The sequence below is a fragment of the Gossypium raimondii genome, chromosome 3 (genome assembly GCF_025698545.1).
Source record: "Gossypium raimondii isolate GPD5lz chromosome 3, ASM2569854v1, whole genome shotgun sequence".
Classification (NCBI taxonomy): domain Eukaryota; kingdom Viridiplantae; phylum Streptophyta; class Magnoliopsida; order Malvales; family Malvaceae; genus Gossypium; species Gossypium raimondii.
In genome coordinates this window covers 1,507,616-1,535,543 of record NC_068567.1, presented here as the reverse complement: position 1 = coordinate 1,535,543, position 27,928 = coordinate 1,507,616, and the positions used below count along the sequence as shown (strand labels likewise).

General features: G+C 32.3%; 1 protein-coding gene across 2 annotated transcripts; it reads left to right on the top strand.

Moving 5' to 3' along the window:
• The first annotated feature begins 24,418 nt into the window (after nt 1–24,418).
• On the top strand, nt 24,419–27,889 carry LOC105796405 (uncharacterized). 2 transcript variants are annotated; one of them, XM_052627903.1, is made up of 2 exons: nt 24,419–26,685; nt 27,578–27,889. In XM_052627903.1, the coding sequence occupies exons 1-2, from the start codon at nt 24,706–24,708 to the stop codon at nt 27,623–27,625; spliced, it is 2,028 nt and encodes a 675-aa protein (XP_052483863.1). In that variant the 5' UTR covers nt 24,419–24,705; the 3' UTR covers nt 27,626–27,889. The 2 variants fall into 2 exon arrangements, with proteins under 2 accessions (XP_052483863.1, XP_012481569.2); XM_012626115.2 differs by having other exon boundaries at nt 24,419–26,731.
• The last annotated feature ends 39 nt before the right edge of the window (nt 27,890–27,928 follow it).

Below are 27,928 nucleotides of genomic sequence, written 5' to 3'. Positions count from 1 at the left end.
CAATGTTCTTCTTTGTGGACTCTTAGTCCGTTTTTTTCAGGAGTTCGTGGAGATTTTAGCGCGCGCAGAGGTGGTCAACTCCGAGTTCTGCGGCGCTTGGAGAGTATGCTGGAGGCTGGGTTTACTGCGGTGCTGCCTGCTACTCTAGGGTTTCTGAAGGCTTGTTAGTGGTGTTGGGCCATTTAGTTTGTTGGGCCTGTAAAGAAATAACTGGGCTATGCCCGATTTATTTGTGCGGGCCAGAGCTAGTTGGGCCTGCTACAGTAGGTATGGTGGAGGAAGAGAAAAAACATTTGTTCATCTTCCTCCCTTCCACTAATTTCTCCAATGAAGAGAAACTCTCTAGGGCTTTGAAGCTTTCAACACTTATTTAGGTATTCCAATTTAGCCCTTTTTGTAATTTTTATGTTTTTTTTATATCACGGGAGCTTGATTTAGCTAAACCAAGTATTAATTTGTGAAACTGTTAAAGTTTTGAAATGTTTTAGTTGATTATTTTTGAAGCTTTTGATGTTAAATGGTTACATGTGAAGCTTAGATGCTAAGTAGGACTAAATTGTAAAGTGAGATTTTGATAGTTTTGTTATAAAGAACTGAAGTGTGAAATTTATAAATAGTGGGATGAAAATATATGCTCTATGCTGCTAGTGAGTTAGTTAAGGATGAATTTGAGATCGATTCTGAAATCGAGGCTCAAATTTGATAATTATGGCAATTTCGGTTCTAGGGACTAAATTGAATAAATAGTAACACCTCAAAGAAATTTTTTAATATAAAATTAAAAGGTCACATGCATGTAATTAGACATTATAAGGTAATTGAAATTGATAATTTGAAATTAATTATCATATAGATCAAGATTTGAAGCAAGTTGAAGATAATTGAAAAAGGAAAAATTATTGAATAGTCCCTACAATTCAACTCATTAGCTTTTTTTGTAAGTTCATACGGTATGTGCATATTTAAATTTTCATGTAATTGTACTATGAATGTATGTATGTTTAATATATTTTGAATTGTTTGCAAAATGGTAAAACAATGTGAGACTTGGATTAAAATGTAAAGAATTATTGATCTATGTATAAATGAAGCTTGTGTGAATGTAGAAATGAATAGGATACAGTTGGCATGTCAATAGGGTTAGATTTGCGCTTATATGTATTTGCACTTCGGTGCCTTTGTTTACACTTTGGTGCCTCTATATAGTACTATGGTGCTCTTTGGTGTGATGTAGGTACCCGAGTATTCGAAGCTACTTGCTATAGTTCATCGGGCTAATATGATTTGATTATAAATGGTAAATGATATGAATGAAAGTATTATACCTATGTGAATGGATTAAATTGAATAATATGTCAAATGTTGAAATATTCTACTATTTGGCAATGAGATGAACTCACCTATCCCTTGTGAATTGTTATGTCAAGTTTATAATATTATGTTAATTGTTTTTATTGCATGTTTTTGGGTCCAAGGTAAGTTTACATGTATTTTACCTATGAGCTTACTAAGCATATGAAATGCTTACTCTGTTTCGTTTTTTGTTTTCTATAGTTAACATTTTGCTGAACATGTCGATCAGATCAAGTTGCGGCATACACTATCCAGCTTCTGATTGGTAGTTTTTTAAGTGTTCCGAACACGATTATGTGAGTTTTCTTTGTACATATGTCTACTTTTAATGTCCTTGAGTTTGAACTAGGAACAATGTGGATTTTTGGATGCTTGATCATGATGTTTAAAAGAGTACATAAAGGTAACTTGACATGTTATGCTTAAAGTATATGAATGGTGTTTAGTGTGAGATTATTGTACATAAATGTATGGTGTTGGATTGAGTCATAATTGAAATGCATGAGTGATAAATGTTGGAGGTGAAATGGTTGGAATGAGATGTTGATTTGGTTTATGTTTTCTTGTTTGAATGTATAGAAGTTTTATGCATAGATAAATGAACATTTGGTATATGTTTGGTATGATTTGGTGCAAGTTTAAAGGTTCAAGTATGCATACATGTGTTAAAAGTTTATGTTGTTTGTAACAAGTTTAAAAATGACATGTTTTGTACCACATGGGCTGGCACACGGAGGAGTGCCACACGACCTTGTGACCACTGGAATATAGGAGTCTTTTGAGCCACACGGTTCCGTGATTGTTACACTACTGTTTGACTACTGTAGAAAAATTGATGCTTTTGTTTGAAATAGTTGTAGAGAGAGTGTGTTGAGGGTAGTAAACTTGAACAACATAGTTCATCATGTATGGATAATGGAAAAGAGACCTTGCACACAAGAATGCATTATGCACTTTGCTGATGTCGGCAACATTCAAGCCCTAGTTATGTTAGGAACTTCACTCTTCCCAAAACAAGGCAAAATGGTATAGGGTGAAGTGATTTTGAGGCACACAATTACAATGAAAGAAACTCTTCCAGTGGTTGTCTATACATTAGTTGTATGTTTAATTGTGGAAGGTGTAGCAAAGATGTTACAGTTTTTTTGAAAAATATCCAAATAGAAAGATAAGGATCAGATGTAGGAATTTGTTGTTGGGAGATATTGAATGTGGATGGTGTTACCATATATAATAAGGATAATTACATGTTATTATTTGCTATCATGATAGGTTAGCCCAAATTAAAAGTGATCTAATTTAGTTAAAGTTTTATTGGACTTTAGTTATTAAATAAAGTATGGGTCAAATATGTGTCGATATTCTAGTAATTGAGTTCTAATCAAATTCTAATTAATGATGGGCTAATTAGGAATTAGAACTAATATGCCAAGGTTATAAATATTAAGGTTATGGTCCCAAATTACATAACAATATATCTTTTCTAATATTTTATCCTTAGAAAAGAGAAAGTAAATTATTCTTTAAATTTTTTGTGTGTTAATTTGGAAGATCAAATCCCTAAGATCTGTAGATTTCAAGGAATTCATGGACTCAGGTACGCTTCCACATTTAATTTTGTCTTGATGACTTAACATGATAGATCCTAGTTTATTAAATTTTATTTCAGATTTATTTTATAATTTTAACAAGTGGCATCCGAGCCTCGTCATGTTGAATTATTGAGAACGAATTGATTCTCTATTAATTTTGATTGATTCGATTTTCAAATTTCATACATATGATATTTCATGTTGAATTTTTAAAATTCATGATAAATTTCTTTTATGAGTCAATCCTAAAAGGTTTATACATAGAAGATTTAACTTTTCCTTTGAAATTGAAATTACTGTAGACTAAACCTACGTAATTTCTACTTTCAATTTTGATATTGTCTTTTGTAAATTAGTGTCTTTCAATTCACAATGACCTAACCCAGGTGATTTTGACTTCAATTGATTTGGTCCGATAATTTATTACCTATCTATGAATATTATTCTTATAAGATATAATTTAATGCTTGGCTATTAAAACGTGATTGATAATTTATCATTAATGGTGATTGGTTATTAATCATTAATTTTTCATGGATTTATTATCATAACATTTTTATTATGTTTTGGCTAAATATATCAGTTTGATTATGTTAGCAATATTTATGATTTTTTATACGACGAATTTTCATGTTATTATATCAATTCCTTTAAGAATCAAGTTTTGTTTATAAGAAAAAAAATAGTAAGATCGGCGGCTCCAATTACCTTAAAGGTTATAAGTTTTTTTGTTGATTGGTTACATGAATTTATATTTGGTGGTTATGGGTTTTTAAAAAAATATTTGTGTGTACAAAGAAGTTTTATGATGATGTCATTAATAATGAATATAAATTTTAGTTTACATGAAATATGTAAGGCAAACCAATTTATTTTTATTATATAATTGTGTGTATATATATTATATGCATATCAATAATTTTGAGGATTAATGCATGATTATAGTTGGCGTGAACAGTGTTTATAACCATTATTCAACAAGATATCTTTTATAATTTAATTGGTGAAATTAAGTTTTGATGGATATCATTGAAGTTTTTTTTTTTATTATAGTTACATATTCAATTTTATGGGCGCTTTGGTACAAGATAAATTAATCTTTAATGTTTAATGTTTTGCATCATAGTTGCTATTGAAATTTACCAATTTGTGACGCTTATTTTGATTCCTTTTCTTGATGCATAATTGCTTATTTTAAAGTTATTAATATTAGTCATGATTTCAATTATCTATGCTGCCAAGATATAAACATATATACATTTAGTTTTATGTTTGGTCAAATAATATTGGGGTTTGACATATTATTATTTCTATTATCAGTTGAATTATATTGATATAGTCTATGGTATGAATTATGGGGTATGTCAACTATTATGATTTTATTTCGAGATATATTGACTTGAAGTTTTTATTTCAAGTATTCATTTGAATCTCTGTTTAATCATAAATACAAGTTTGGATTTACGTGATATATGTAAGGTAAGTTTTTTCTATTTGATTTTAAATATCCGTATATCGTGAATTACTTTGGTGTTTTGTCTATACCAAAATTATGAATACATGTGATTGTTAATTATTTGGCATTGAATCACTACATTATTTCTATTGGGTTTTGACATATATGGTTAAAATATATACATCAGTTAAAGATTAGATTTTCGGGGTTTTTATTAGCTAATTATACAACCTTATTTTGGGTTTTTAGGAAACTATATAGCAATAAAAAATATTTAGTTTTGACCTCTAACTATTATGAAATTTTTAAATTTGAATATTGGTATGCTTATATATATTTTAAAGTAACTTAATTGAAGTAATAAGTCACCAAAGTAATTTTTTTTGTATAAATTATTTTTTTTTTAAAAGTAAGAGGTTGTGTGCATGTAACTTAAGTTATGTTAATATTGATTGGCCCAAATGAAAGTTGTGCAGGCCCAAATATGCCCAGGCCCATGTGTAAAAATAATAATAAACAGCAACAAATAAAAAAACAATCCAATATTTGAAGGCCCATTTGCGTGGCCCAATTACATTAACCCTAGCCCAGTCTAGAAACCCTAGCCCTTTCCGCTCCCACGCCCAGCAGTCTCCAGCGCCTCCAGCAAACCCAGCTGCCGCACGACGCACACCCCTCAGCGTTTTGCGCCTCACGTGCATGTGCACTCCGCAACGGCCTCCGAACTTGCGAAAAGAGGCATACAAACATAGCAATAATAGCAACAAACGCAACAAAATTTGGAGGGGGTTTTGTATTTTGTATTTTTTTATTTTTTTTATTTTCGGTTATAAAAACCGATTTGAAACGTTTTAAGGGGGATTTTTTTTTGGACAGTGTAAAAGAGACGAAAATAGAAGGGGAAAAGAGGAGAAATACAAAGGGGATTTGTTTTTTTCCGAAGGTTTTTACATTGTAGCGTTGATTACTTTTTTTGTTTATATATTTCTTTTTTATTTTCTTTTATTTTCTCATTTTTATTTTACCTAAAATAACAAAGAAAAGAAAGAGGACTTTACATCGCTCGTCGCAGACGCCGGACCATTGCCGTCTCCGTCGCGATCGGGCGGGCATGAAATTTGACAATGTGGCAACAACTGGTGTGAAACCCTAGCAGAGAGCAAAAGGGGGGGATGTAGCGTTTTTTTTGTTTTAAAATGAGTTATAAAATTTTTAAAAGAAAATTGGGTTTTATTGAAACCGCTAACCAAGCGGCACTTTTTAAGGGTCGATCTGTAGCGTTGACCGACCAAGGCAAGGTCCGCGCGTCCTGACCTTAAAGGGTCCATTTGTGGCGTGCTTCAATCAGACCTATTTTAGTTTTTAAATTTGGGCCTCAGGTTTTATTTCTGTTTTGATTTGGTCTCTTGAGGCGCAGCATTTTGGAGGATGGGATTAATTTCCCTTTTAGTCCCCCATTGTTGATCGCGCGCTCAAGTTGATCCTTTGATTTATTTTCAGATTTACCCCTAGTTTTTCGTCCTTAAGTTCAATTTGGTCCATTTTTTTTCGAAGTTATATTACTATTTAATTTATTATTATTATTTGTTAATTTTATTTTATTATACTATTGTTACTTATTATTATTAATACTATATTTATTATTTTACATAAAAATACGCTTTTTTATATATAGTTTATATATTTTAATTTTAAAAACGTTTTATTTTTGTAAATATACTTGTTTTAAAAACACTTTTCACTTTTTAATGTATAATTCTATATTTTTTATGAATATTATTTTCCTTATTTTATAAATATATATATGTATAAATATACCTACATTTAAAAAAACTTTTTATAAATACATACACATGTTTTGTACATATAAGCATTTTATATATATAAGCATTTTATATATACTTTTATATCTTAATTTTAATTTTTTTACTTTTGTAAATATATATACGTATACATACATTTTTATCTTTCAACTTTTATATATTTTATATTATATATATTTATACATTTCTTTTATTCTGTAAATATATACACACATGCATATTTTTATACCTTTATTTTATTTTTACAATTTTTATGTGCAAATATGCATACATTTCTTAGAAATCATTATAAGTTTTGTTTTATGTATTTCATTCTTTTGTGTATACTAATATGTATTGTCTATTTAGGCGTACACACATTTTAGGTTTTCATACATTGTGCTTATATGTATATGTATTATGTGAATATCTATACATGTGTAGTTTAAATTAAAGTATTTGTTCATAATTGTATAACAACGTTTTCAACATACCTTTTAGAAAATATACTTTTGGTTCCAATAAGACCTTAAAATCAATTTCTTGTAATTTAAAGGCTTTTAAAATAAAAGGGATATTCAAAGTTAGGGATTTTCTGAGAAAATTGAGCCCTAATGTATTAGGTTCCGATTTTTTTTGTAATCTTAAATTACCGAGAATATTGTTTATTTAAAATGCCTGAGTAAAAAATCATTTTCAGGAACTTAACTTGTTGTGTCCTAACGTATTGGGTGTGGCATGTTACTTCTTCAAAATGAAGATTTTTCGTATAAAATGAAAATGATATTCAAAGTTCGGGAATTTTAAGAAATCGTACACTAACGTATTGGGACTCGATTTCTTTACATGACTTGAACGATTGATTATCCTTTTCAGATTTCATTATTTGAGTTGTTTTTTAAAAATCTTTTAGCGCTCGACACCAAGATATTAAATAATCAATTTGGTACCGATTTTGGGTGTTATGAGGGTGCTAACCCTTTCTCGCACGTAACTGACTCCCGGACTCATTTTCTCAAACTTCGTAGACCAAATAATTTTTAAGGTGGGCCGATCACACCTCAATAAATGATTGGTGGCGACTCTAATTTTTGTTTCTTTAAATAAAGTCGACAACTAAAAACTTTGTTTTCAAAAAGGGGTTTCAACAGCTTGGCGACTCCACTGGAGACTTAGAGAGTCGAGCCATAAATTGATTATGTTTGTCTTGGTGTCGAGAATCAAAATTTTTAAAAATTTATGAGTTGCCTTCGCACTCATTGATTTTTATCATGGTGCGTTGGCTACTTTGCATTTCGCATTACATGGTCAGTTTTACCCTTTAAGTGGGAGCGAGAAACTAGTCCTTTGTGAGGTTTTCACCTTCGTGCAGGGTAGTAGACTGCTTCCGGGATACATCCGTACCTATGTCTTCCTGAGATTTTCATCTCCGTGTAGCCATAGGGAAATGTATCCCCCTGAATCAAACTCGATCCACATGAGCCTATAATGGGTGAGGATTGAGGAATCTGCTGGTTTGGGTACCCTTACTCTAGAAACTAAACCTCATATAGTGAGCTTTAGGAACTTGCCCTAGGTAGAGCTATACCAAACCCTAGTGGATTCCTGAATAGATGTTATTGCTATTTCATGTTTGTATTGGATTATATCTTTTTGGTGTGATACTGACTTGGATTTATTTTGTTTTGATTGCATGACATCATGATTACATTGCATTGCATCATAGAAAAGAGGTATTGATTCACGTTCGGTTGCTAAATAGAGAGCTTGTCATGGAAAACAAATTTCTTGATAAAGTGGAAGACAATACGGTTCTCTGAATATCGTCTAAGAAAACGTGATGGGAAAAATGTAACAAGAGGAACCGTATATATTTTCGCTTTATGTAAAGAGATTTGTTTTCTAGTGAAGTTTTCTAGTAAAGAATTGAACATGAATCAACGTCTCTTTTTGCATTCATTTCATGCATTTGCATCACATTACATCATATGCATTAAACACCGTTATAGGATTCTGATTAATTAAAATCATCGCTCAGTTATCCTGGAAACCAACCAACCTACCAAACACCGTTACGACACTCGAGCAAAGGTTAAAGATATGGATCAGATATTGGAAAAGCTCGAACAGTACCAGAAGGAGATGCAGGACCGACTTCAGCTACAAGTGCAAGAGCAGTTGGACAAAATGCAACAGGATATGGCTGAAAAGATGCAGAAATCCCAAAATGACATTATGGCAAAGCTAACCCAACTGTCAATTGGGGGATTGATAAAGGAAAGGGCCCCATGGCAGATGTCGAAGAGGGAAATGATGATGAACCTCACTATCCTCCAGGTTTCACCCCTCCACATGTGCGAACTCAAGCTGAATACTTGCGCAAATCTACTGTCACAATCAGGCCTCAGCAGTTTTAGGCCGGTGCTTCAAATTTTCAAGCTGGATCGGGCTCTAACCCCAGGAGCTACCCTGTTAACTCTGCCATTCCTGACTTCGATGAAATGACAAAAAAGGAAAAAATAAATGAAGAGTTGCCAAAGCAACTAGAAGAAAGGTGCAAATGGCTCGAGGATAAGTTCAAGGCGATGGAGGTCACTGAAAGCTATCGAGGGATTGACGCTAAAGAGCTGAGTTTAGTTCCAGATTTGGTACTTCCTCATAAGTTTAAGATGTCAGAATTCGAGAAGTACAATGGGACAACTTGCCTAGAGGCTCATATCACCATGTTCTGCAGGCGAATGGCTAGATAAGTTAACAATGACCAGCTATTGATACATTGTTTCCAAGATAGCCTCGCAGGAGCAGCATCTAAATGGTATAATCAACTGAGCCGTAGCATGATTGGTTCATAGAGGGATTTAGCACAAGCGTTGATGAAACAGTACAGTCGTGTAACAGATATGGTGCCTAACAGAATCACCCTCCAAAATATGGAAAAGAAGCCGAACGAGAGCTTTAGGCAATATGCACAAAGGTGGAGGGAGGTAGCCGTTCAAGTTCAACCACCACTATTAGAAAGAGAAACAACAATGCTCTTTGTCAATACGCTGAAAGCCCCATTCATTACGCATATGTTAGGAAGTGCTACAAAAAGATTTTCTGACATAGTTATGAATGGTGAAATGATTGAAAATGCTATAAGAAACGGGAAAATTGATGCAGAGGAGAGTAATAAGAGGTCAGTCTTAAGGAGAAGGGAAGATGAGGTGAACAACACGGGTTACTCTGGATCAGTTACTGTGAGTCAGCCAAGAAAGGTGGCTACTAACCAACAAGGTTCATCGAGACGGGAAGCTGGTACATGATAAACACAAAGAGGCCCTAATTTACGTCAATTCCGGTGTCCTATAGAGAGCTCTATCAAAGTTTGTTTGAGGCACGTGTTGTTTCCCCTTTTCCTGTGAAGCCTTTGCAACCTCCGTATCCCAAATGGTATGATGCAAACGCACAATGTGAATACCATGCGAGAATTATGGGACACTCGATCGAGAATTGCACTGCCTTCAAAAAGTAAGTCGAAAGACTCATCAACATGGGTATTGTAAAGTTGGTGACTCGCCTAGTGCAAAAAATTCGTTACCCAATCATGATTGATAATGGAGGGAATGCAATGTATAGATAAGTGGTGAGATTCTCACATGGACGCCATATGTGCAGACACAAATAAAAGGGCCCTTGTTAGATATCCACCTAGGAGGTGTTATAAATAATGGGACTGCAGAGGAAACCCTATAGTTTTTAGAGTCTTTTAGAGTAATGTTCGGAACACACTTGTTGCCTTAGCCTAGAGGCAATAAGAACTTCTTTGTGAAATAGACTCATTTCTGAACATTATTATTTTAATAAAATGCATCATTGTAATAATCTCTGGGCAAATACTCTTTCATTCTTTACGATTCTTTCATTCTTTTAGATTTTTCTGCCAAACCGTTCATTCATTCATTTATATTATTCTTTGTATATTCTTTGGTACCCACTATGGGTCCCCAGATATCAATGACATGAGTGACGCTGCTACAGACTCAGAATCTCCTGTTGAGTGAGGCATGCGTTTAGGGGGATCTCATGACTTTGAAGATGACATGGATTGTAGCCTATCTCCAGACTTGAGGAGGGTAATAGAGTAAGAGGATAAGACAGATCCTACCTCACAAGGAATCATTGGAAACTGTGAGCTTGGTAAAAATCAAAATTGACATAACCACAAAGACGAAGCGGGACCTTATGAGTTACCCTAAGATTTCAATGATATCTTCACATAGTCATACCCAGATATGCTCGGGTTAAGTACCGGCTTTATAATCTGAATAACAGCATGATGTCAGAGATTTGTAGTATGTTTAACTTTAATGTTGTGAACGATGCAGTGAAATTTCTTTACTGGGGCAATGTCCTTCGCTTTGGATTATCATAGCTTTGCTCATTGAAGTCGAATTGCCAGTTCTCTGCATATTTTATCCTAAGAGGAAGATCCGAAGGTTCGTCCCAGAAAATTTCACAAGGGGGGCTAATCCTTCTTATACAAAAAGATTTTAGAGGAAGATGGATGCCAAATTAAGAAAGGTCCATATGTTATAAAGAAAGCCTTTTCTGGGAAGCTTTGATCTTGAGTGAGATGGATGGTAAAGATTTTCCAAGCCCTGTAAACTCAGATTTAGTTAAGAAGTACTTTTCCTAAAAGGAGGACCAATGTGAAAGCCTACAAAGGGTGCTTTGAGTCAAAAAAAAAAAGAAAAAAGAAAAAAAGAAAGTGGAGAGGCCAAGGTGAAAACCCACAAAGGGCACCTTGAGACCAAAGGGGATTTGAGTTGAAAACCCGAAAAAGGCAGCTCAAATGTTGATCAAAATGGCATTTGAAATTATCAGAGTAGCTCAAATACTGATCAGAATGGGGCATGTAGTGGTCTTGCTATACCTGAATCAACAAGAAAGGGTAGGTGGCATATTGGGGCATTGACAAAGTGCTATAGATTTCCTAAACACGTGTTAAACTCAAAAAGGTTTTTGGAAAGTTTGTACACAGAAGTTCAAGCTGCGATATCTGGGGCACCTAATCCTTGTACTATTTTTGTTATTCTTGGAACACTTCATTCATTTCCAAAATACGCATTCCTAAGTCAATTTCCTTGTTATTCATCTTTATTATCTTTGATAATTTATTCATTTCGAGCTATGCTCAGATCCAACTTTCTTCTTATCCATTATTTTTACAAGCATGTTGCATTAGAATAATGATTAATAGACTAATAAAATTTCACAATGGAAGCTATGCATATTACTCTAGAAGTTTCTAAATAATATAGGAATCTCAAACAGGACTATTGTTTAGAACGCACCAGGTTGGAAATCCGATAAAGATGAGTCTAAATTAAGACTATCCTTTTGAATTTTCTTGTCTAAACAAAGTGGCAGGATGTTGTGTTGGTGACAAAGCTTCAATGAACAAGCAAGTAATGGTCACTGTATAATAATAAGTTGTTCTTGGAGAAAATTCTTCATTTGTGCATGAGCATTTGGTATGACACCCTGAGAATGGTGTAAGAGACCAAAGAGTTTCACATCCTGTGTCCTTGAATTGTGTTAGCAGAGGATTGAGAAAAGGCCAAATCTTTTACTCTTGGGTTACAACAGGAGAAAGATGGTGCAAATTTTGGCATCCCAGTGGATCAAACTTGGAGGTTTACAATGGGGGCAATCTGGTCAAGTGTTTCTTTGGAGACGCTAGCTGAGCAAAAAGGCGCTATAGCACATTAGCGTTGAAGCCTTAACAAACTCGGAGTAATAATAACTCAAGCGTTAAAATATCTTTTCATGACATTCTGCATTCATTCAAATGTCATCCATACATGTCTAGTTAGGAGCATTTGAGTCATTCTGATCATGACATCCTAATCATTAGGCATAATTAGATTCATAAAGTGAATTATACAGGTCATGTTCCCTAGAGGACAGATCGGAGAAATCATAAAGCCTTACCTCCCTGACCAACAGTGGAGCAGGTTGAAAAGAAAATAGATCTTGTCTTCATGTATTGGCGTGAAGTAGATAAAAAATAAGCAGATATTGTCTTCCCATATTGGTGGCGAAGTAGATCGAATAAAGCAGATCTTGTCTTCATGTATTGGCGTAAAGTACATAAAAAAAAGCAGATCTTGTCTTCCCATACTGGCGGCGAAGTAGATCGAAGAAAACAGATCTTGTCTTCATGTATTGGCGTGAAGTAGATCAAAAACAGCAGATCTTGTCTTCCCATACTGGTGGCGAAGTAGATCGAAGAAAACAGATCTTGTCTTCATGTATTGGCGTGAAGTAGATAAAAAACAAGCAGATCTTGTCTTCCCATATTGGTGGTGAAGTAGATCAAAGAAAGCAGATCTTGTCTTCATGTATTGGCGTGAAATAGATCAAAATTAGTAGATCTTGTGTTCCCATACTAGTGGCAGAGTAGATAAAAGATAGCAGATCTTGTCTTCATGTATTGGCGTAAAATCAAAGATCGAAGTCTTATCTCCCTGAAGTTGCAGTGGAGCAGACAAAAGTAACCAATCCTATCTCCTTGAAGTTGCAATGAAGTGGATTAAAATCACAGATCTTATCTCTCTGAAGTTGCAGTAGAGCAAATCACGTCAAGATTTAACTTTTGGTTGTAGCAGAATAAGTTGAAGCTATAAGTCTTATTTCCCTGAAGTTGCAGTGGAGCAGATTAAAGATAGCAAATTTTGTTCTTTTGAGAAGCTACAACGCATGAATCCTATCTCCCCGACATTACAAGGGAATAGATTGAAGCACCAGTTCCTATACCTCTGAAGATGCAGCAGGAAGGAACGAGTCTACCTGAAGAAGAGAAGCATTGAAGAAGTTGAGCCTCAACAAGACCGGGCACAATTGGGCCTTGTAGTCTTTGCTCTGCTCTCGTTACACGACAATGAGCAAAGAGGGACAGCTGTGCAGGCCCAAATATGCCCAGACCCATGTGTAAAAAAAAATAAACAGAAACAAATAAAAAACAGTTTAATATTTGAAGGCCCATTTGCGTGGCCCAATTACATTAACCCCAGCCCAATCTAGAAAACCTAGCCCTTTCCGCTCCCACGCCCGAGCTCAAAGACCTCCAAAGAAACCCAACCGCCAGACGACGCGCACCCTTCATGTTTTATACCTCACGTGCATCAAGCACTCATAATCGCCTCCGAACCTGCGAAAAGAGGCATACAAACACAGCAATAATAGCAACAAACGCAACAAAATTTGGAGGGGGTTTTGTATTATTTATTTATTTATTTATTTTTGGTTATAAAAATCGATTTGAAATGTTTTAAGGGGGATTTTTTTTGGACAGTGTAAAAGAGATGAAAATAGAAGGGGAAAAGAGAAGAAATACAAAGGGGATTTGTTTTTTTTCGAAGGTTTTTACATTGTAGCGTTGATTACTTTTTTTGTTTATATATTTATTTTTTATTTTCTTTTATTTTTTCATTTTTATTTTACCTAAAATAACAAAGAAAAGAAAGAGGACTTTACCTCGCTCGTCGCAGACGCCGGGCCACTGCAGTCTCCGTCACGATCAGGGCGCGGGCATGGGCTGAGCGACGGCACTGCGGCCTAGGTGTGAAACCCTAGCAGAGAGCAAAAGGGGGGGATGTAGCGTTTTTTTTATTTTAAAATGAGTTATAAAATTTTAAAAAGAAAATTAGGTTTTATTGAAACCGCGAAACGACACCGTTTTAAGAGGTCAGGATCCGCGCGTTGACCCGACCCGAAGGCAGGGTCTGCGCGTCCTGACCTTAAAGGGTCCATTTGAGCAATCGGTCCCTCGTGTTTGTGGCGTGCTTCAATCAGACCTATTTTAGTTTTTAAATTTGGGCCTCAGGTTTTATTTCTGTTTTGATTTGGTCTCTTGAGGCGCAACATTTTGGAGGATGGGATTAATTTCCCTTTTAGTCCCCCGTTGTTGATTGCGCGCTCAAGTTGATCCTTTGATTTATTTTCAGATTTACCCCTAGTTTTTCGTCCTTAAGTTCAATTTGGTCCATTTTTTTTCGAAGTTATATTACTATTTAATTTATTATTATTTTTTGTTATTTTTATTTTATTATACTATTGTTACTTATTATTATTAATACTATATTTATTATTTTACATAAAAATACGCTTTTTTATATATAGTTTATATATTTTAATTTTAAAAACGTTTTATTTTGTAAATATACTTGTTTTAAAAACACTTTTCACTTTTTTAATGTATAATTCTATATTTTTTATGAATATTATTTTCCTTATTTTATAAATATATATATGTATATGTATAAATATACCTACATTTAAAAAAAACTTTTTATAAATACATACATATGTTTTGTAAATAGAAGCATTTTATATATACTTTTATATCTTAATTTTAATTTTTTATTTTTGTAAATATATATACGTATACATACATTTTTATCTTTCAACTTTGATATATTTTAAATTATATATATATTTATACATTTCTTTTATTTTGTAAATATATACACACATGCATATTTTTATACCTTTATTTTTATTTTTACGATTTTTATGTGCAAATATGCATACATTTCTTAGAAATCATTATAAGTTTCGTTTTATGTATTTCATTCTTTTGTGTATACTAATATGTATTGTCTATTTAGGCGTACACACATTTTCAGATTTTCATACATTGTGCTTATATGTATATGTATTATGTGAATATCTATACATGTGTAGTTTAAATTAAAGTATTTGTTCATAATTGTATAGCAATGTTTTTCAACATACCTTTTAGAAAATATACTTCTGATTTCATTAAGACCTTAAAATCAATTTTTTGTAATTCAAAGGCTTTTAAAATAAAAGGGATATTCAAAGTTAGGGGTTTTCTGAGAAAATTGAGCCCTAACGTATTGGGTTCCGATTTTTTTTGTTAATATTAAATTACCGAGAATATTCTTTATTTAAAATGCCTGAGTAAAAAATCATTTTCAGGAACTTAACTTGTTGTGTCCTAACTTATTGGGCGTGGCATGTTACTTCTTCAAAATGAAGATTTTTCGTATAAAATGAAAATGATATTCAAAGTTCAAGAATTTTAAGAAATCGTACCCTAACGTATTGGGACTCGATTTCTTTACATGACTTGAACGATTGATTATCCTTTTCATATTTCATTATTTGAGTTGTTTTTTAAAAATCTTTTAGCCCTCGACACCAAGACATTAAATAATCAATTTGGTACCGATTTTGGGCGTTACGAGGGTGCTAACCCTTCCGCGTACGTAACTGACTCCCGGACTCGTTTTCTCAAACTTCGTAGACCAAATAATTTTTAAGGTGGGCCGATCACACTTCAATAAAGGATCGGTGACGACTCTAATTTTTGTTTCTTTAAACAAAGTCGACAACTAAAAACTTTGTTTTCAAAAAGGGGTTTCGACAAAAGTTAATAATATTACATGTGCAACTATTATAATAAACATGTGACAATTATTCGGTTTTACATGTGAGTAATAAATTGGCCTCAAGGAAGATTTATGGTTCGACATGTTCTTATTGTTAATGTTTGATTATTATACTAATATATCACTTACAAGTTAATATTTTGTCTAAAGATGAAATATTAATGGAGTGTCTGATATGATGAGGTTTACCTTTATTCAAATTATTTTGGTATAAATTTGAAGTCTTATGTGAAGTTATTTATGGTCAATGATTTATTCAATTATTATTATATTTGCCAACATCATTGTATGTTGTTTTGGGATAAATATATACATATATATACTATTATCTTTTAATTTGATTGAAAGATGAAATTAAAAGAAATATTTTGAAACAAATAAATTCATATTTTTGGCTTTAGGTTTTAATTAAGGATGTAATTAATATTTGGCAGAATTTCAACAACATCTGTCGTGATAAATGTGTGACAATTGTAAGGTACTGTATGTGAGCAATATGTTAGTCCAATGATTAATTCATTGTTTGACATAATTTATTGTCAATGTTTGATTGCTATAACAAGAGTACCGCTTACTGTTAATATTACTGTCCAAAGACTTGATATTAATGTTGTGTTTGGTATCTTGAGATGGGATTAGCCATTATCTTAAATTCATTATTTACTTATTAATATTGATGTGAGCTTATTTTTATTTTTGTTATATATTCAAATAATTCATCTTCTACTACCACAATATCTACTCACATAAATTCTATATCCATGCTTAACGTGACTAATTTCAATGAATGGAAAAGGCACTTACTTATAGTGTTTGGTTGTATGAACATAGGCATTGCACTAAGGGAATAACAAACCGCACTTCTCACTACGGAAAACACCCCTTATGTTAAAAGGAATTTTGAGAGGTGGGATCATTCAAATTGCACGAGTCTAATGATCATGAAGCACAACATTTTAGAAGCCTTTAGGTGCATAGAATCTAAACAGATTACTCAGGCCAAGGTTTCCTTGACGAAATTGAGAAACATTTTGCTAAAAACGATAAGGTTGAAATAACATCATTTCTAACTTCTTTAATGTCTATAAAGTATAAGGGTCAAGGAAAGAGATCTAAGGGCTATGAGTTTTATGATCCCACAATAGGAATATTTTTGAGATAAGAATTGCAACATTCTTTTAGGATGTTGAGTTTGGAGGGAGAAATAAAGTTAGAGACATTGTTTTTAAGAAGGAATTGAATTCTAACTCAATTCCTACTATAAATTTTACGATGTCCAGGTTCTCATACCTATCATTGATTAAGAAGTGAATCTAGAACCTCAATAAAACAATGTTGAACAACTCCCTATTCAAGATGAGGTAATTGTTCCAGAAAAACAAACTTAACAACTTCAAGAATGAATGCCATTAAAAAGGTCCGCTGGAAAAAGGGTTATATTAGCTTTAGTGGAATATTTTGACCTTAAACTCCATCAAATGAATATTAAGTTAGTGGTTTCTCAATGGTAACATTGATCATATATTTATATGGTGCAATTAGAAAGCTTTGTGTCTAATGATGCAAAGTTAATGATTTGCAAAGAACTTCATCTATGGGCTTAAGCGAACTTCTCTTCAATAATATTACAAAATTTACCAAATATTATCTCATTCGGTTTAGAGATAAATTTTGTTGATAATCATATATACCATAAGTTTAGTGGGAGTAAGGTTCTATATTTGGTTTTATATGTTAATAATATACTGCTTGTCAATAATAAGTATAACCTCAATCAATGCCCTAAGAATGATTTTGAGATTACAAAAAATGCATTAGAGTTTTTACATTTTGGCAGTGGAAAGTCTAATGTACATTCAGGTTTGTATACATTGGAATATTGTGTACACCATTAGGATGTTAGGCAGATATTTTAAGCAACCCTGGTTTGGACTATTGGATAGCATCCAAGTGGGTTATAAGGTATTTTCAAAGAACAAAAGATTACATGCTCACATATCGGAGGCCTAATCAATTAGAAATCATCAGGTATATAGAACTCTGATTTTGATGGAATATGGATACAATATATTGTCACTAAGGTGCAAATTGTGAAAACAAATTGCAATCTTTTATTTCAATAGCAACAAGAGTACATCAAAGTCAAAATGCATAGACTTTAAGTTCCTGGTTGTCAAAGTAAAAGTTCGGAGTCGTTAGGTGGCTATAAAGCATATTAGGACAAACTCCATGATTGCGGATTCGCTTACTAAGGGACTACACCTAAGGTTTTATAAGAGCACATTGCTCATATGGGTGTAATGTCATTTAAGGATATTTGGTTTTAGTGGGAGTTTGTACTTTTAAATACTTTTATGTTATAGACAAATTTTTAGTTATTTCAGTTTACATATATATTAAGTTTATTTTTGTAGAAATAAAGTTTATTTGATTTATTCACACTTTGATTTTAATAAGGTTTGATCTCACTAAGGAGGACCACTTGGAAATAGACATGTTTAGATCATATTGCATGTAATTTCCATGCTACACATCCATACTTGATTTATTTCATTTGGTTGTGTTAATATACGTGATTAGGGATGGATTTAGTTACAATATATGTAACAAAAGTCGCCTTGGTTCTATGTTAACATAATTAATGAACGAGATTGTTCGGAATACCTTTTGGATATGATGGTAAAATTTTGAGCTCATAAGGTTATATAATGACATGTAATTATAGAGTAATTAGTATATATATGTGGTCTCTAACGAGGGCTGCAGATCTAAAGCACAATTCATCTGAGGTAGCCTCCCCAACTGATTGTTCCACATTGTAATATATTCTTCATGCACTTCTCCCCAATCATTTTCATGCTTCCCCCTCCTGTTAGTCCCATGGACCTCCCCCAATTATACTGGTAGTGTTGGGATATACTATATGCAACCGAGTTTTTGGAGTACTCGATCGTCATGATACCACTCTACTATTTAAAAATTGATAACAGGTGCGTTAATGCACCATAGGTTTGAGTGGACATGGGCAAATGAGGGAATAACTTCCATAATTCCTGAAGCAGAATACGACATCCAAATGAACTGCACAGTTAATAACATTTTTATATTAACGCGGGTCAAGTGAGATAAAATAATAAAATTAAGTTGATATTGGAAAAACTTACCCCCTCTCTAGCGTGATTCTTGATCATCAGGCGGTATATAGGAGCCATGTATGACCTCCCGATACCCGGATTAGTGCTCCATCTATGAAAACAAATTGTTAGAACAATATAATTTGAAAAAAAAGTCAACTAATTGTTATAACGAGTAAAAATTCATCACTTATTAATGAGTGGAAATACAAATCATTAGTGACTAATAGATACCAAGAATGACATCCAGTAAAGTGCCCACGGCTGCAGCAGTATGAGGCATACACCTATGTCCATCGTAGAAGGATCTGTCATCTGACAAAATTCGCGATATAACATGGCTAACACTGTGGACCCCCAACTGTATGAACAGGTGTTATGCAAATTGGAAAATAGGGGTAAGTACATCAAGTGGACCATATTGCCATTTGTATCCGGCATGAGTACACCTCTTATAAGATGCGCAATGTAAGCTCAAACGGCCCGCATCACCTCCCATTCATTGGTAGTACTCGGCAAATAGTCAAAATTCGCCTTTAGCCATGAAAACCTCAAACTGGTAAATTTCTCCTCACTTGGCGAACGTCCAAGTAAGTCATAGCAAAGGGTAGCCGGCCTAGAGATCGAACTTACGCCTATGACCGCATTCCCGTCGATGGAGAGCCTAAGCTATAGTGCAATATCCTCTAGAGTGATGATGCACTCCTCGCATAGAAGATAAAATGTGTGAGACTCTGGACGCCATCGCTCATAAAGCAGAAATCAAGTCGTATTGCAGATCAAAAGTCCGGATCAATGCCGTTGATCCGAACTCGGCTAACTCAAAGTATGACATTAAACGTTCATCTGACAGAAACCCTACACTATTAAGACGACCCCTCAATACGCGGTACGAGCCCTGACATTATTAAATTAGCAAAATAGTTAATACAATATAATTTAATTCCGCAAATAACATGAGTATCAAATAAAAATTTTATTACCATCTCATTAACAGCACTTGATATGTGATTATTATTATTAATCAAAGAACCCACTTGTTGCAAATCAAATTAAAAAATGAATTCATTTAATTTGTTTCAAAAAATACAATAAATTATTTCAAATTTCAAAAACAAAAAACACGGTAAATATCTCAAAATTTCCCATAATTTACCTACAATAAAAAAAATTACAATAAAAAATTATGTTAGTTTACAATAATAATATAATTAAAATAAATATAAACTATCTAAACAAAAAATACAATTAAAAAATAAAATAGAAATAGAAACATACCGATTAGTTTCTTTCAAACAACCTATAAAATTATATAACAACAAATTTAATCAATATTTTAATAAATCAATAAATATTGTCAAATAAATAAAAATCAAATAAAATTACGTTATATAAAAATTACATTAAAAAATCACAAAACACATAACTAAGCACTAACAATTTATATAACTTAATCATAAATTACTAACAAAATAACTATAGAATTATTTTTGAAAAATACATTACTAAAAAGCACAAAACTCTATACTAAACACTAACTATTTGTAACCTAATCTCATAAATTACTAACAAAATAAATAACTATAACAAACACAAAACACTAACAATTTCTAACCTAATCATAAACTACTAACAAAATAACTATAAAATTAATTTTTTTAAATTTACATTACTAAAACTCACAAAAATACAGCAATTTATAATAAATTACTAAAAAATATTTAACAAAATAATTTTACAATACTAAAACTCACCAAATACTAAACTAAACACAACAGTTTATAACATAATCCTAAATTACTAACAATTTAATTTTAAAATAATTATAAAAAAATTACATTCATACAAAATATTAATCCAAAACCATAAACACTAAACATAAATTGTTTATAATTTATCGGTCTTGAGGCGAGAGGGCACGGGGGAGGGCGTTGGCGCCACTACACATCGAAGCGCAACCAGTGGCGCCTATCTGATAGGCACGACTAGTCTCGAGTATTTTTAACCTGTAATTTGACTTGTTGACTATATTTTGACTGTATATATATTTAAATATTTTTAAAAACTAAAATAATGATATTTTATTTAAAGTAAAAAAATAATATAAAAAAATGGTTGTACCTATCAGATAAGCACGACAAAAAAAAATAACATTTTCGTATATAATATAACTAACAATCTATTTTCGTATTTAATTTTCTTTTTAATATTATTTAGGTAAATTAATCTTATAACAAAGTAAAAAAAAGAAAATTATTATTAGTATCTAGCTTTTACTTAAAGAGAAAAAGACAAAACAAACTATCTTTCCGTAAAGTTAGAAAGTTCTTTTAGAGGGTAAATTTAAATTTAAATTTTAATTGTTATTTTATAATTTTAAAAAATATAATTTTATTAATTTTAAGGAAAATAAAAATATAATTTTATTATTATTAATTTAAAATTAAATTTTAAAGAGTGCGGGTCCAGCTAACCCTATCTTGTGTAAAAAGATAGCCAAACTTTTCCCGACAACTCATTAATTGCTCTTGTATGTGTTCGCTGAACGTTGGGTAGTTGTTGTGCTTATTTAAATTTTTTTTACATGATTTGGTTCACTACAATAAATCTCATAAATATCAAAACAACCCACCATGAACAGCATGTGTACTCTTGAATAAAAGCATTGACTAGCTAATTGAGTTGACCTCTGCCTCTAAATATCATTATCTTTCTTCACTTGTAATCTTGTTTTAAAGGGGTAAATTTAAATTTTTAATTATTATTTTTATAATTTTGAAAAGATTAAATTAAAATTTTATTAATTTTTAAAAAATAAAAAAATAATTTTATTATTATTAATTTAAAATTTTAAGAAAAAGAGTGCGAGTCCTGCTAACCCCCAAATATTCCGCTGCCTATCTTATGTAAAGAGATGGCGAAACTTCTCCCGACAACGTAACTCATTAATTGCTCTTGAATGTGTTGGCTGAAAGTTGGGTAGAGTTGTTTAAAGTCCTTGTTGTGTTGTGCTTATTTAATATTTTTGACATGATTGGTTCACTACAATAATTGAAGGCTGAAATTGTAAACAAAATTGATTTAAATAAATCTCATAAATATCAAATCAACCCACCATAAACAGCATGTGTAATCTTGAATAAAAGCATTCACTAGCTAATTGAGTTGACCTCTGTCTCTAATATCAAATGCTCTTATTTGATACAATATTTTAATCAGAATTCCGATTTTGATGGAATATAGATATAAATTATAAAAATAAATTACAGTCTTTTATTCCGATAGTAATAGGAGTATATTAAAGTTAAAATTTTAAATTCCTGGTTGTTAAAGTACAAGTTTAGAATAGTTAAGTAAAAGTTCGAATAGTTAGGTATCTATAAAACATATTAGGATAAATTCTATGACTGCGGATTCGCTTACTAAGGGACTACACTTATGGTTTTATAAAAGCATATTGCTCATATGGGTGTATTGTCATTTAAGGATTGCTCAAATGGGTGTAATGTCATTTAAGAATATTTAGTTTTAGTGAGAGTTTGTACTTTTAAATGCTTTCATGTTATAGACAAAGTTTTAGTTATTTCAGTTTACATATATTAAGTTTATTTTATACAGAAATAAAGTTTATTTGGTTTATTCACACTCTGATTTTGATAAGGTTTGATCTCACTAAGGAGGACTACTTGGAAATAGACATGTTTATATCATATTGCATATAATTTTCATACTACACATCCATACTTGATCTATGTCATTTGGTTGTGTTAATATACGTGATTAGGGATAAATTTAGTTACGATATATGTAACGAAAGTCGCATTGGTTCTATGTTAACATAATTAATGGACAAGATTGTTTGGAATACCTTTTGGATATGATGGTAAAATTTTGAGCTCATAAGATTATATAACGACATGTAATTATAGAGTAATTAGTATATATATGTGGTCCAAGTGAGAGATTGTTGGAAAATATGGACATCACATATATAATAAGGGTAATTATATGTTATTATTTACTATTATGATACGTTAGCCCAAATTAAAAGTGATCTAATTTGGTTAAAATTTTATTGGGCTTTGATTATTAAATAAAGTATGGGTCAAATATGTGTAGATATTCTAGTAATTGAGTTCTAATCAAATACTAATTAATGATGGGTTAATTAGGAATTAGAACTAATATGCCAATGTTATAAATATTAGAGTTATGGTCCAAAATTAAATAACAAGATATCTTTTCTAATATCAAAGAGAGAGTAAATATTCTCCCAAGATCCGTCGATTTCAAGAAATTCATGACTCAGGTACGCTTCAGCATCTAATTTTATTTTTGATTCATTCTTGATGATTTGACATGATGGATCCTGGTTTGTTAAGTTTTATTTCAAATTTAACTAAATTCAGTGTGAAATGTCTCTACCACCGCAACATGAAATGAATTTTGCTAAATTATTACACAGTAGTTTTAAAAAGTAATTCCCACTTACTAAACAAATTTGGGAGAATTTCGAAGGAAATCAATCTTGACTATGAAACACAATTTTCTCTGTTTCTTTTCAAGTTTCTCTTCTAAGAGCGAGTAGTGTAAACATGTTCATGTTAGCATATGTGAAAAATGAAACAAGAAATAACATCTGAAAACCAATATTCCAGACTACTGCCGTTGCCGGAAGGTATCCTTGCGGATATATGTGGTCATTGCGTTGGAGATGATGGAATGCTTTCAATAGTCTGAGGAGGTTGATTTATAATATTATTAGTTAGTTCAAATAATTAATATTTAGATTAATTTGAAATTTTTTAAATACTATTTTCATAAAAGAATTCATTTTTTACATGATGATGAATAATGAATTAGAGTAAGTGTTAAAAAAATTATATTTATCTTATAAAGGAATGATAGATTATTTTTTTCTTTCATCCTTAGCCCTAGCCACCGCCGTCGGGATCTTTACTATAAGCGAGCCTTTGCCTCTAAATATCAAATGCTCTCCCACTTCCTCAATCTTTATCTTTCTTCACTTGTAATCTTGTTTTTCCATTCAAACTTTCCTCCCAAAATCAAGCTTTTCCTTTACTTACATTGCTCGGGGAAGGAGAAATGGAGGCGACGACGAGTGGCCCTCAATTTAGTGCCAAGCACTGTCACTATTGTACTATTTATAAATTTAAAATTTAATCTTTATACTTTTCTTTCTTAGATTTTAGATTCTAAAATTGAAGTCAAATTATTATCAGAAAAATTAAATAAAAATATCATTTTAAAAAAATAATTAGAAAAATAAATCAATTTTTTTAAATTTAAATAAATAAACTGCTTTTAAAAGAGAAAAGACAATGTAAGACACACTTTCTACCAAAAGTGATTTCTTTTTGCACACAACTCTTGTAATCAAATATTAAATGTTAATTACACATTAATTTGTTGACTTGATAATTTGGGTAGAATTCTTTAAAGTTCCGGTTGTGCTTATTTACTATTTTCGACAACCACAATAATTGAAGGATGAAAGTGGTGTGAAGGAAAGTGTCAAGAAAATTGACTTAGTCATGAATGGTGTATAGTATAAAATAATAGGGGAATTTCGAAATAAAACAAAAAAGGATTGATAAAAAAATCTCATAAATTTAGTCATGAATATCAAACCAACCAAACCTCAAAAGCAAGTGTGAAGCGGGCAGAGCTCTACAGCCAAAAGATAAGACAAAAGCATTGACTACCTAATTGAGTTCACCTATATTGTTTACTATAAGCGACCCTCTGCCTCTGCCTCTAAATATCAAATGCTCTCCCACTTCCTCAATCTTTATCTTTCTTCACTTAGTAATCTTGTTTTCCCTTTCAATCTTTGCTCCCAAAATCAAGCTTTTTCCTTTATTTATATTGCTTGGGGAAGGAGAAATGGAGGAGTCTAACAATTATGGCCACCAACATCCCCTGCTTCTTATCTTGGATCAAGACCAGCTGATCCACAATCAAAGTGGTGTAACTCATTGCTCCAGGTGCGGGGAGGAGGTTTCTGCTCCATGTTTTTGCTGTGTGGAGCACTGTGGGTTTTATCTTCACAAGGCATGTGGCGACGCACCTTTGGAGCTTAATCATCCTTTTCATCCTCATCATCCTCTTCTTCTTATGAAAAATGCACCTTATTCAAATGGAGTGTACGCCTGTGATTTTTGTGATAAAGAGGATAATAAGTTTGTTTATCACTGCTCTTGCGGATTGGACTTTCATATTAAATGTGCTTTGTTTACATTTAATATTGCTGAGAATAATTTGAAAGAGCTTGACCATGTTGCCCTTCAAGATGAAGAACTTGAAGATGATAGTAAGTGCTTTGGGTGTTGGGAACCATTAGCAAAGTATACACACTTTTCTCCTGACTGTAGATTTAATTTACATGAAAAATGCGCTAAGCTTCCTTTCAAACTGAATCATAAGTGCCATCACAAGCATCCTCTTACTCTACAATTTATTAGCGAACAACTCTCTTGCAAGATATGCCAAGTAACAGTCCAGCTAAAAGGATTTGTTTATGGTTGTTCTCCGTGTAAGTTTGTTGTTCACATTGAATGTGTATCAGAATCTTTAGCTCTTGTTGTTGAAGATAAAAGGCATGAACATCCTTTCACTTTGTTGCTAAGAGGATCATCATTCATTTGTGATGCATGTGGTATTGAAGGAAGTTACGCTTCCTACATATGTTGTACATGTAACATTATGGTCCATAAAAAGTGCACTTCATTGCCACGCATCATCAAAAGCAAGTGGCATGATCATCGCCTTTTTCACAAATATTTCCTTCACGTGGAAGATTTTAGAGTTCGGGATTGCATAATATGTCATGATGAAGTCAACATAGAGCATGGTAGTTACTATTGTTCAGAGTGCGATGTTATATTCCATGTGAAGTGTGCAATGAAATATAAATATTCATATGAAATAGTAGAAAATGAAGATGAGGAATCTCCTAATGAGTCTGTTAGCTCCATAACCAAGGTTCTTGAATGGAATGATGCTGGAGAAGCCACTGTAATAGAACATATCACGCATATTCACCACTTAACGTTAAGTGATAGAGTAGGTGAGTATGATAGTAAATGTTGTGATGGGTGCTTGTTACCGATCTCGGATTCATTTTACTACTGTACACAGTGTGATTTCTTTGTCCATAAAGTTTGTGTCGAGTTACCAAAGGTAAAGCAGGTTTGGCATCATCGTTGCCAATCATCACTAGTCCTTACTTCAAACGAAGTATTTTGGTGTGTAGCATGTGGTTACTGGTCTAAAGCTTTTGCCTATAAATGTGAAGAATGTAAGGCACGCACATGCCTTCGATGTATAATTGCTCTTACACCTGGTGCTCACACATGTGTAGGACATAAACACCCTGTTTTTCTCTACATCGAAAATACAGGGGGATGTGTTGCTTGTGGTTGTGATTCCAATGGTTGTTTGCGTTGTAAGGTTTGCGATTTTTCTCTAGATCATAAATGTTTTTCATTGCCTATTACATCCCAACACAAAAATGATCAACATCTTCTTTCACTCGCTTATGGTGATGATAATAGTTATTCAGAAAGCCATTTTTGTGATGTATGTGAAGAAAGTCGAGATCCAAATCTTTGGTTTTATCATTGTGCAACATGTGATACTTCTGCCCATGTCAATTGTGTTCTTGGAGAACATCCATTCATCAAACTCGGGAGTATCGTTGAAGTATATGAGGACACTCATGAGCACCCTCTCACTGTTGTTAAGAAGGTTTATTACTATCCGAACTGCAGTGATTGTGGTAAGCCCTGTTTAGATTTGGCTTTGGAATGTACTGGATGCAACTTCATTGTCCATGCTGGGTGTCTTCAGATTCGGTGGACTAAGGTGACTGTACTCCAAAACTACCCTTTTCTTTTGCGGAGAACACAGAGTATGGTCTTGACTTTATTACTTGAAATGCTGATTGTATTTATCATCCAAACTAGGCTTTCGTATTTGAAGTATAAATGTAAGGGAAGCATGTTTGAAGTTGAACCATGTTTATTCAAACTATAATTTCCTGATTTTTGTGTTCTTTAAACCATGTTTTAACAGAAGCATGAGAACCTGTTAGAGAGTGAATAGTTTATTGTAGAATATTATATATTTATATTTTAAAGGAATGGTAGATTTTTAAGGAAAAAAATAGTTTATTGTTCTGTTGTTTAAAAAAATGAAGTGAATAGTTTATGAAAGAGCATGTAGGTATTTTCCTAAAATGAAAATTTTAAGGTAGTAATTACAAACGAAAGGGAAAGAGTAAAAAAAATTATAAAATTAATATTTTTTGTTGTTTAAGACAAATTTTAAAGGTTTGAAGCACTTTTTAGTTCTTAAATTATATCATTTTTCTCATTTTAATCTTTAAAGATTTTTTAGCTCATTTCAATCATTAACGTTACAAAGCGTTCAATGGTTCAATCCTTTCACATTAAAGAAAACCGGGTGACCTCAACATCCAATTATAAAATGATACCCTTAGTAAATGATAAAGATATATGTTATTAAAATGGTGAAATTTTATTTTGTTATTTTAAAATATCCAATTTAATTCGACCTACATCAAAAATTTTTGGCTTCGCCCCTATTTTTATTTTTTATTGATCAATTGAGTTGTTTACAATACTCTCCAAAGTGTATTGATTAAATGCTAAAAATACATATTTATGTAATTTAATTGGTCAATTTACGAGAATACACCACTGATTTTCTCCATTTTATATTGAATTTTATATAGGGGTACAATTTGGGGTCAAAAGAGAAAAAGGAGAAGCAATTGGGCTAGATTGAAGAAAGGAGCAAAGAAGGCGGGCCAAAATAGAATTTTTTCAAATTGTAATTAGCTGAAATTTTATTTTGACTTATTAGGGGGAGAATATGTAGGGATTTTTCATATCATGGGAATATTTTATTTCCTTGATTTTCTATGGCTAGTGGCTCTTAATTTAGTAAAGTCACTAGTATAAATAGGGGGCTACTTTGTTCATTTAATCATCAAGTTTTTCATCAAGTTTTCAATCAAGCTTTCATCTTTGGAATGCAATCTTTCCTTCATTCTCTCAAAATTATTTGTTGTCTTTGGTTTCTT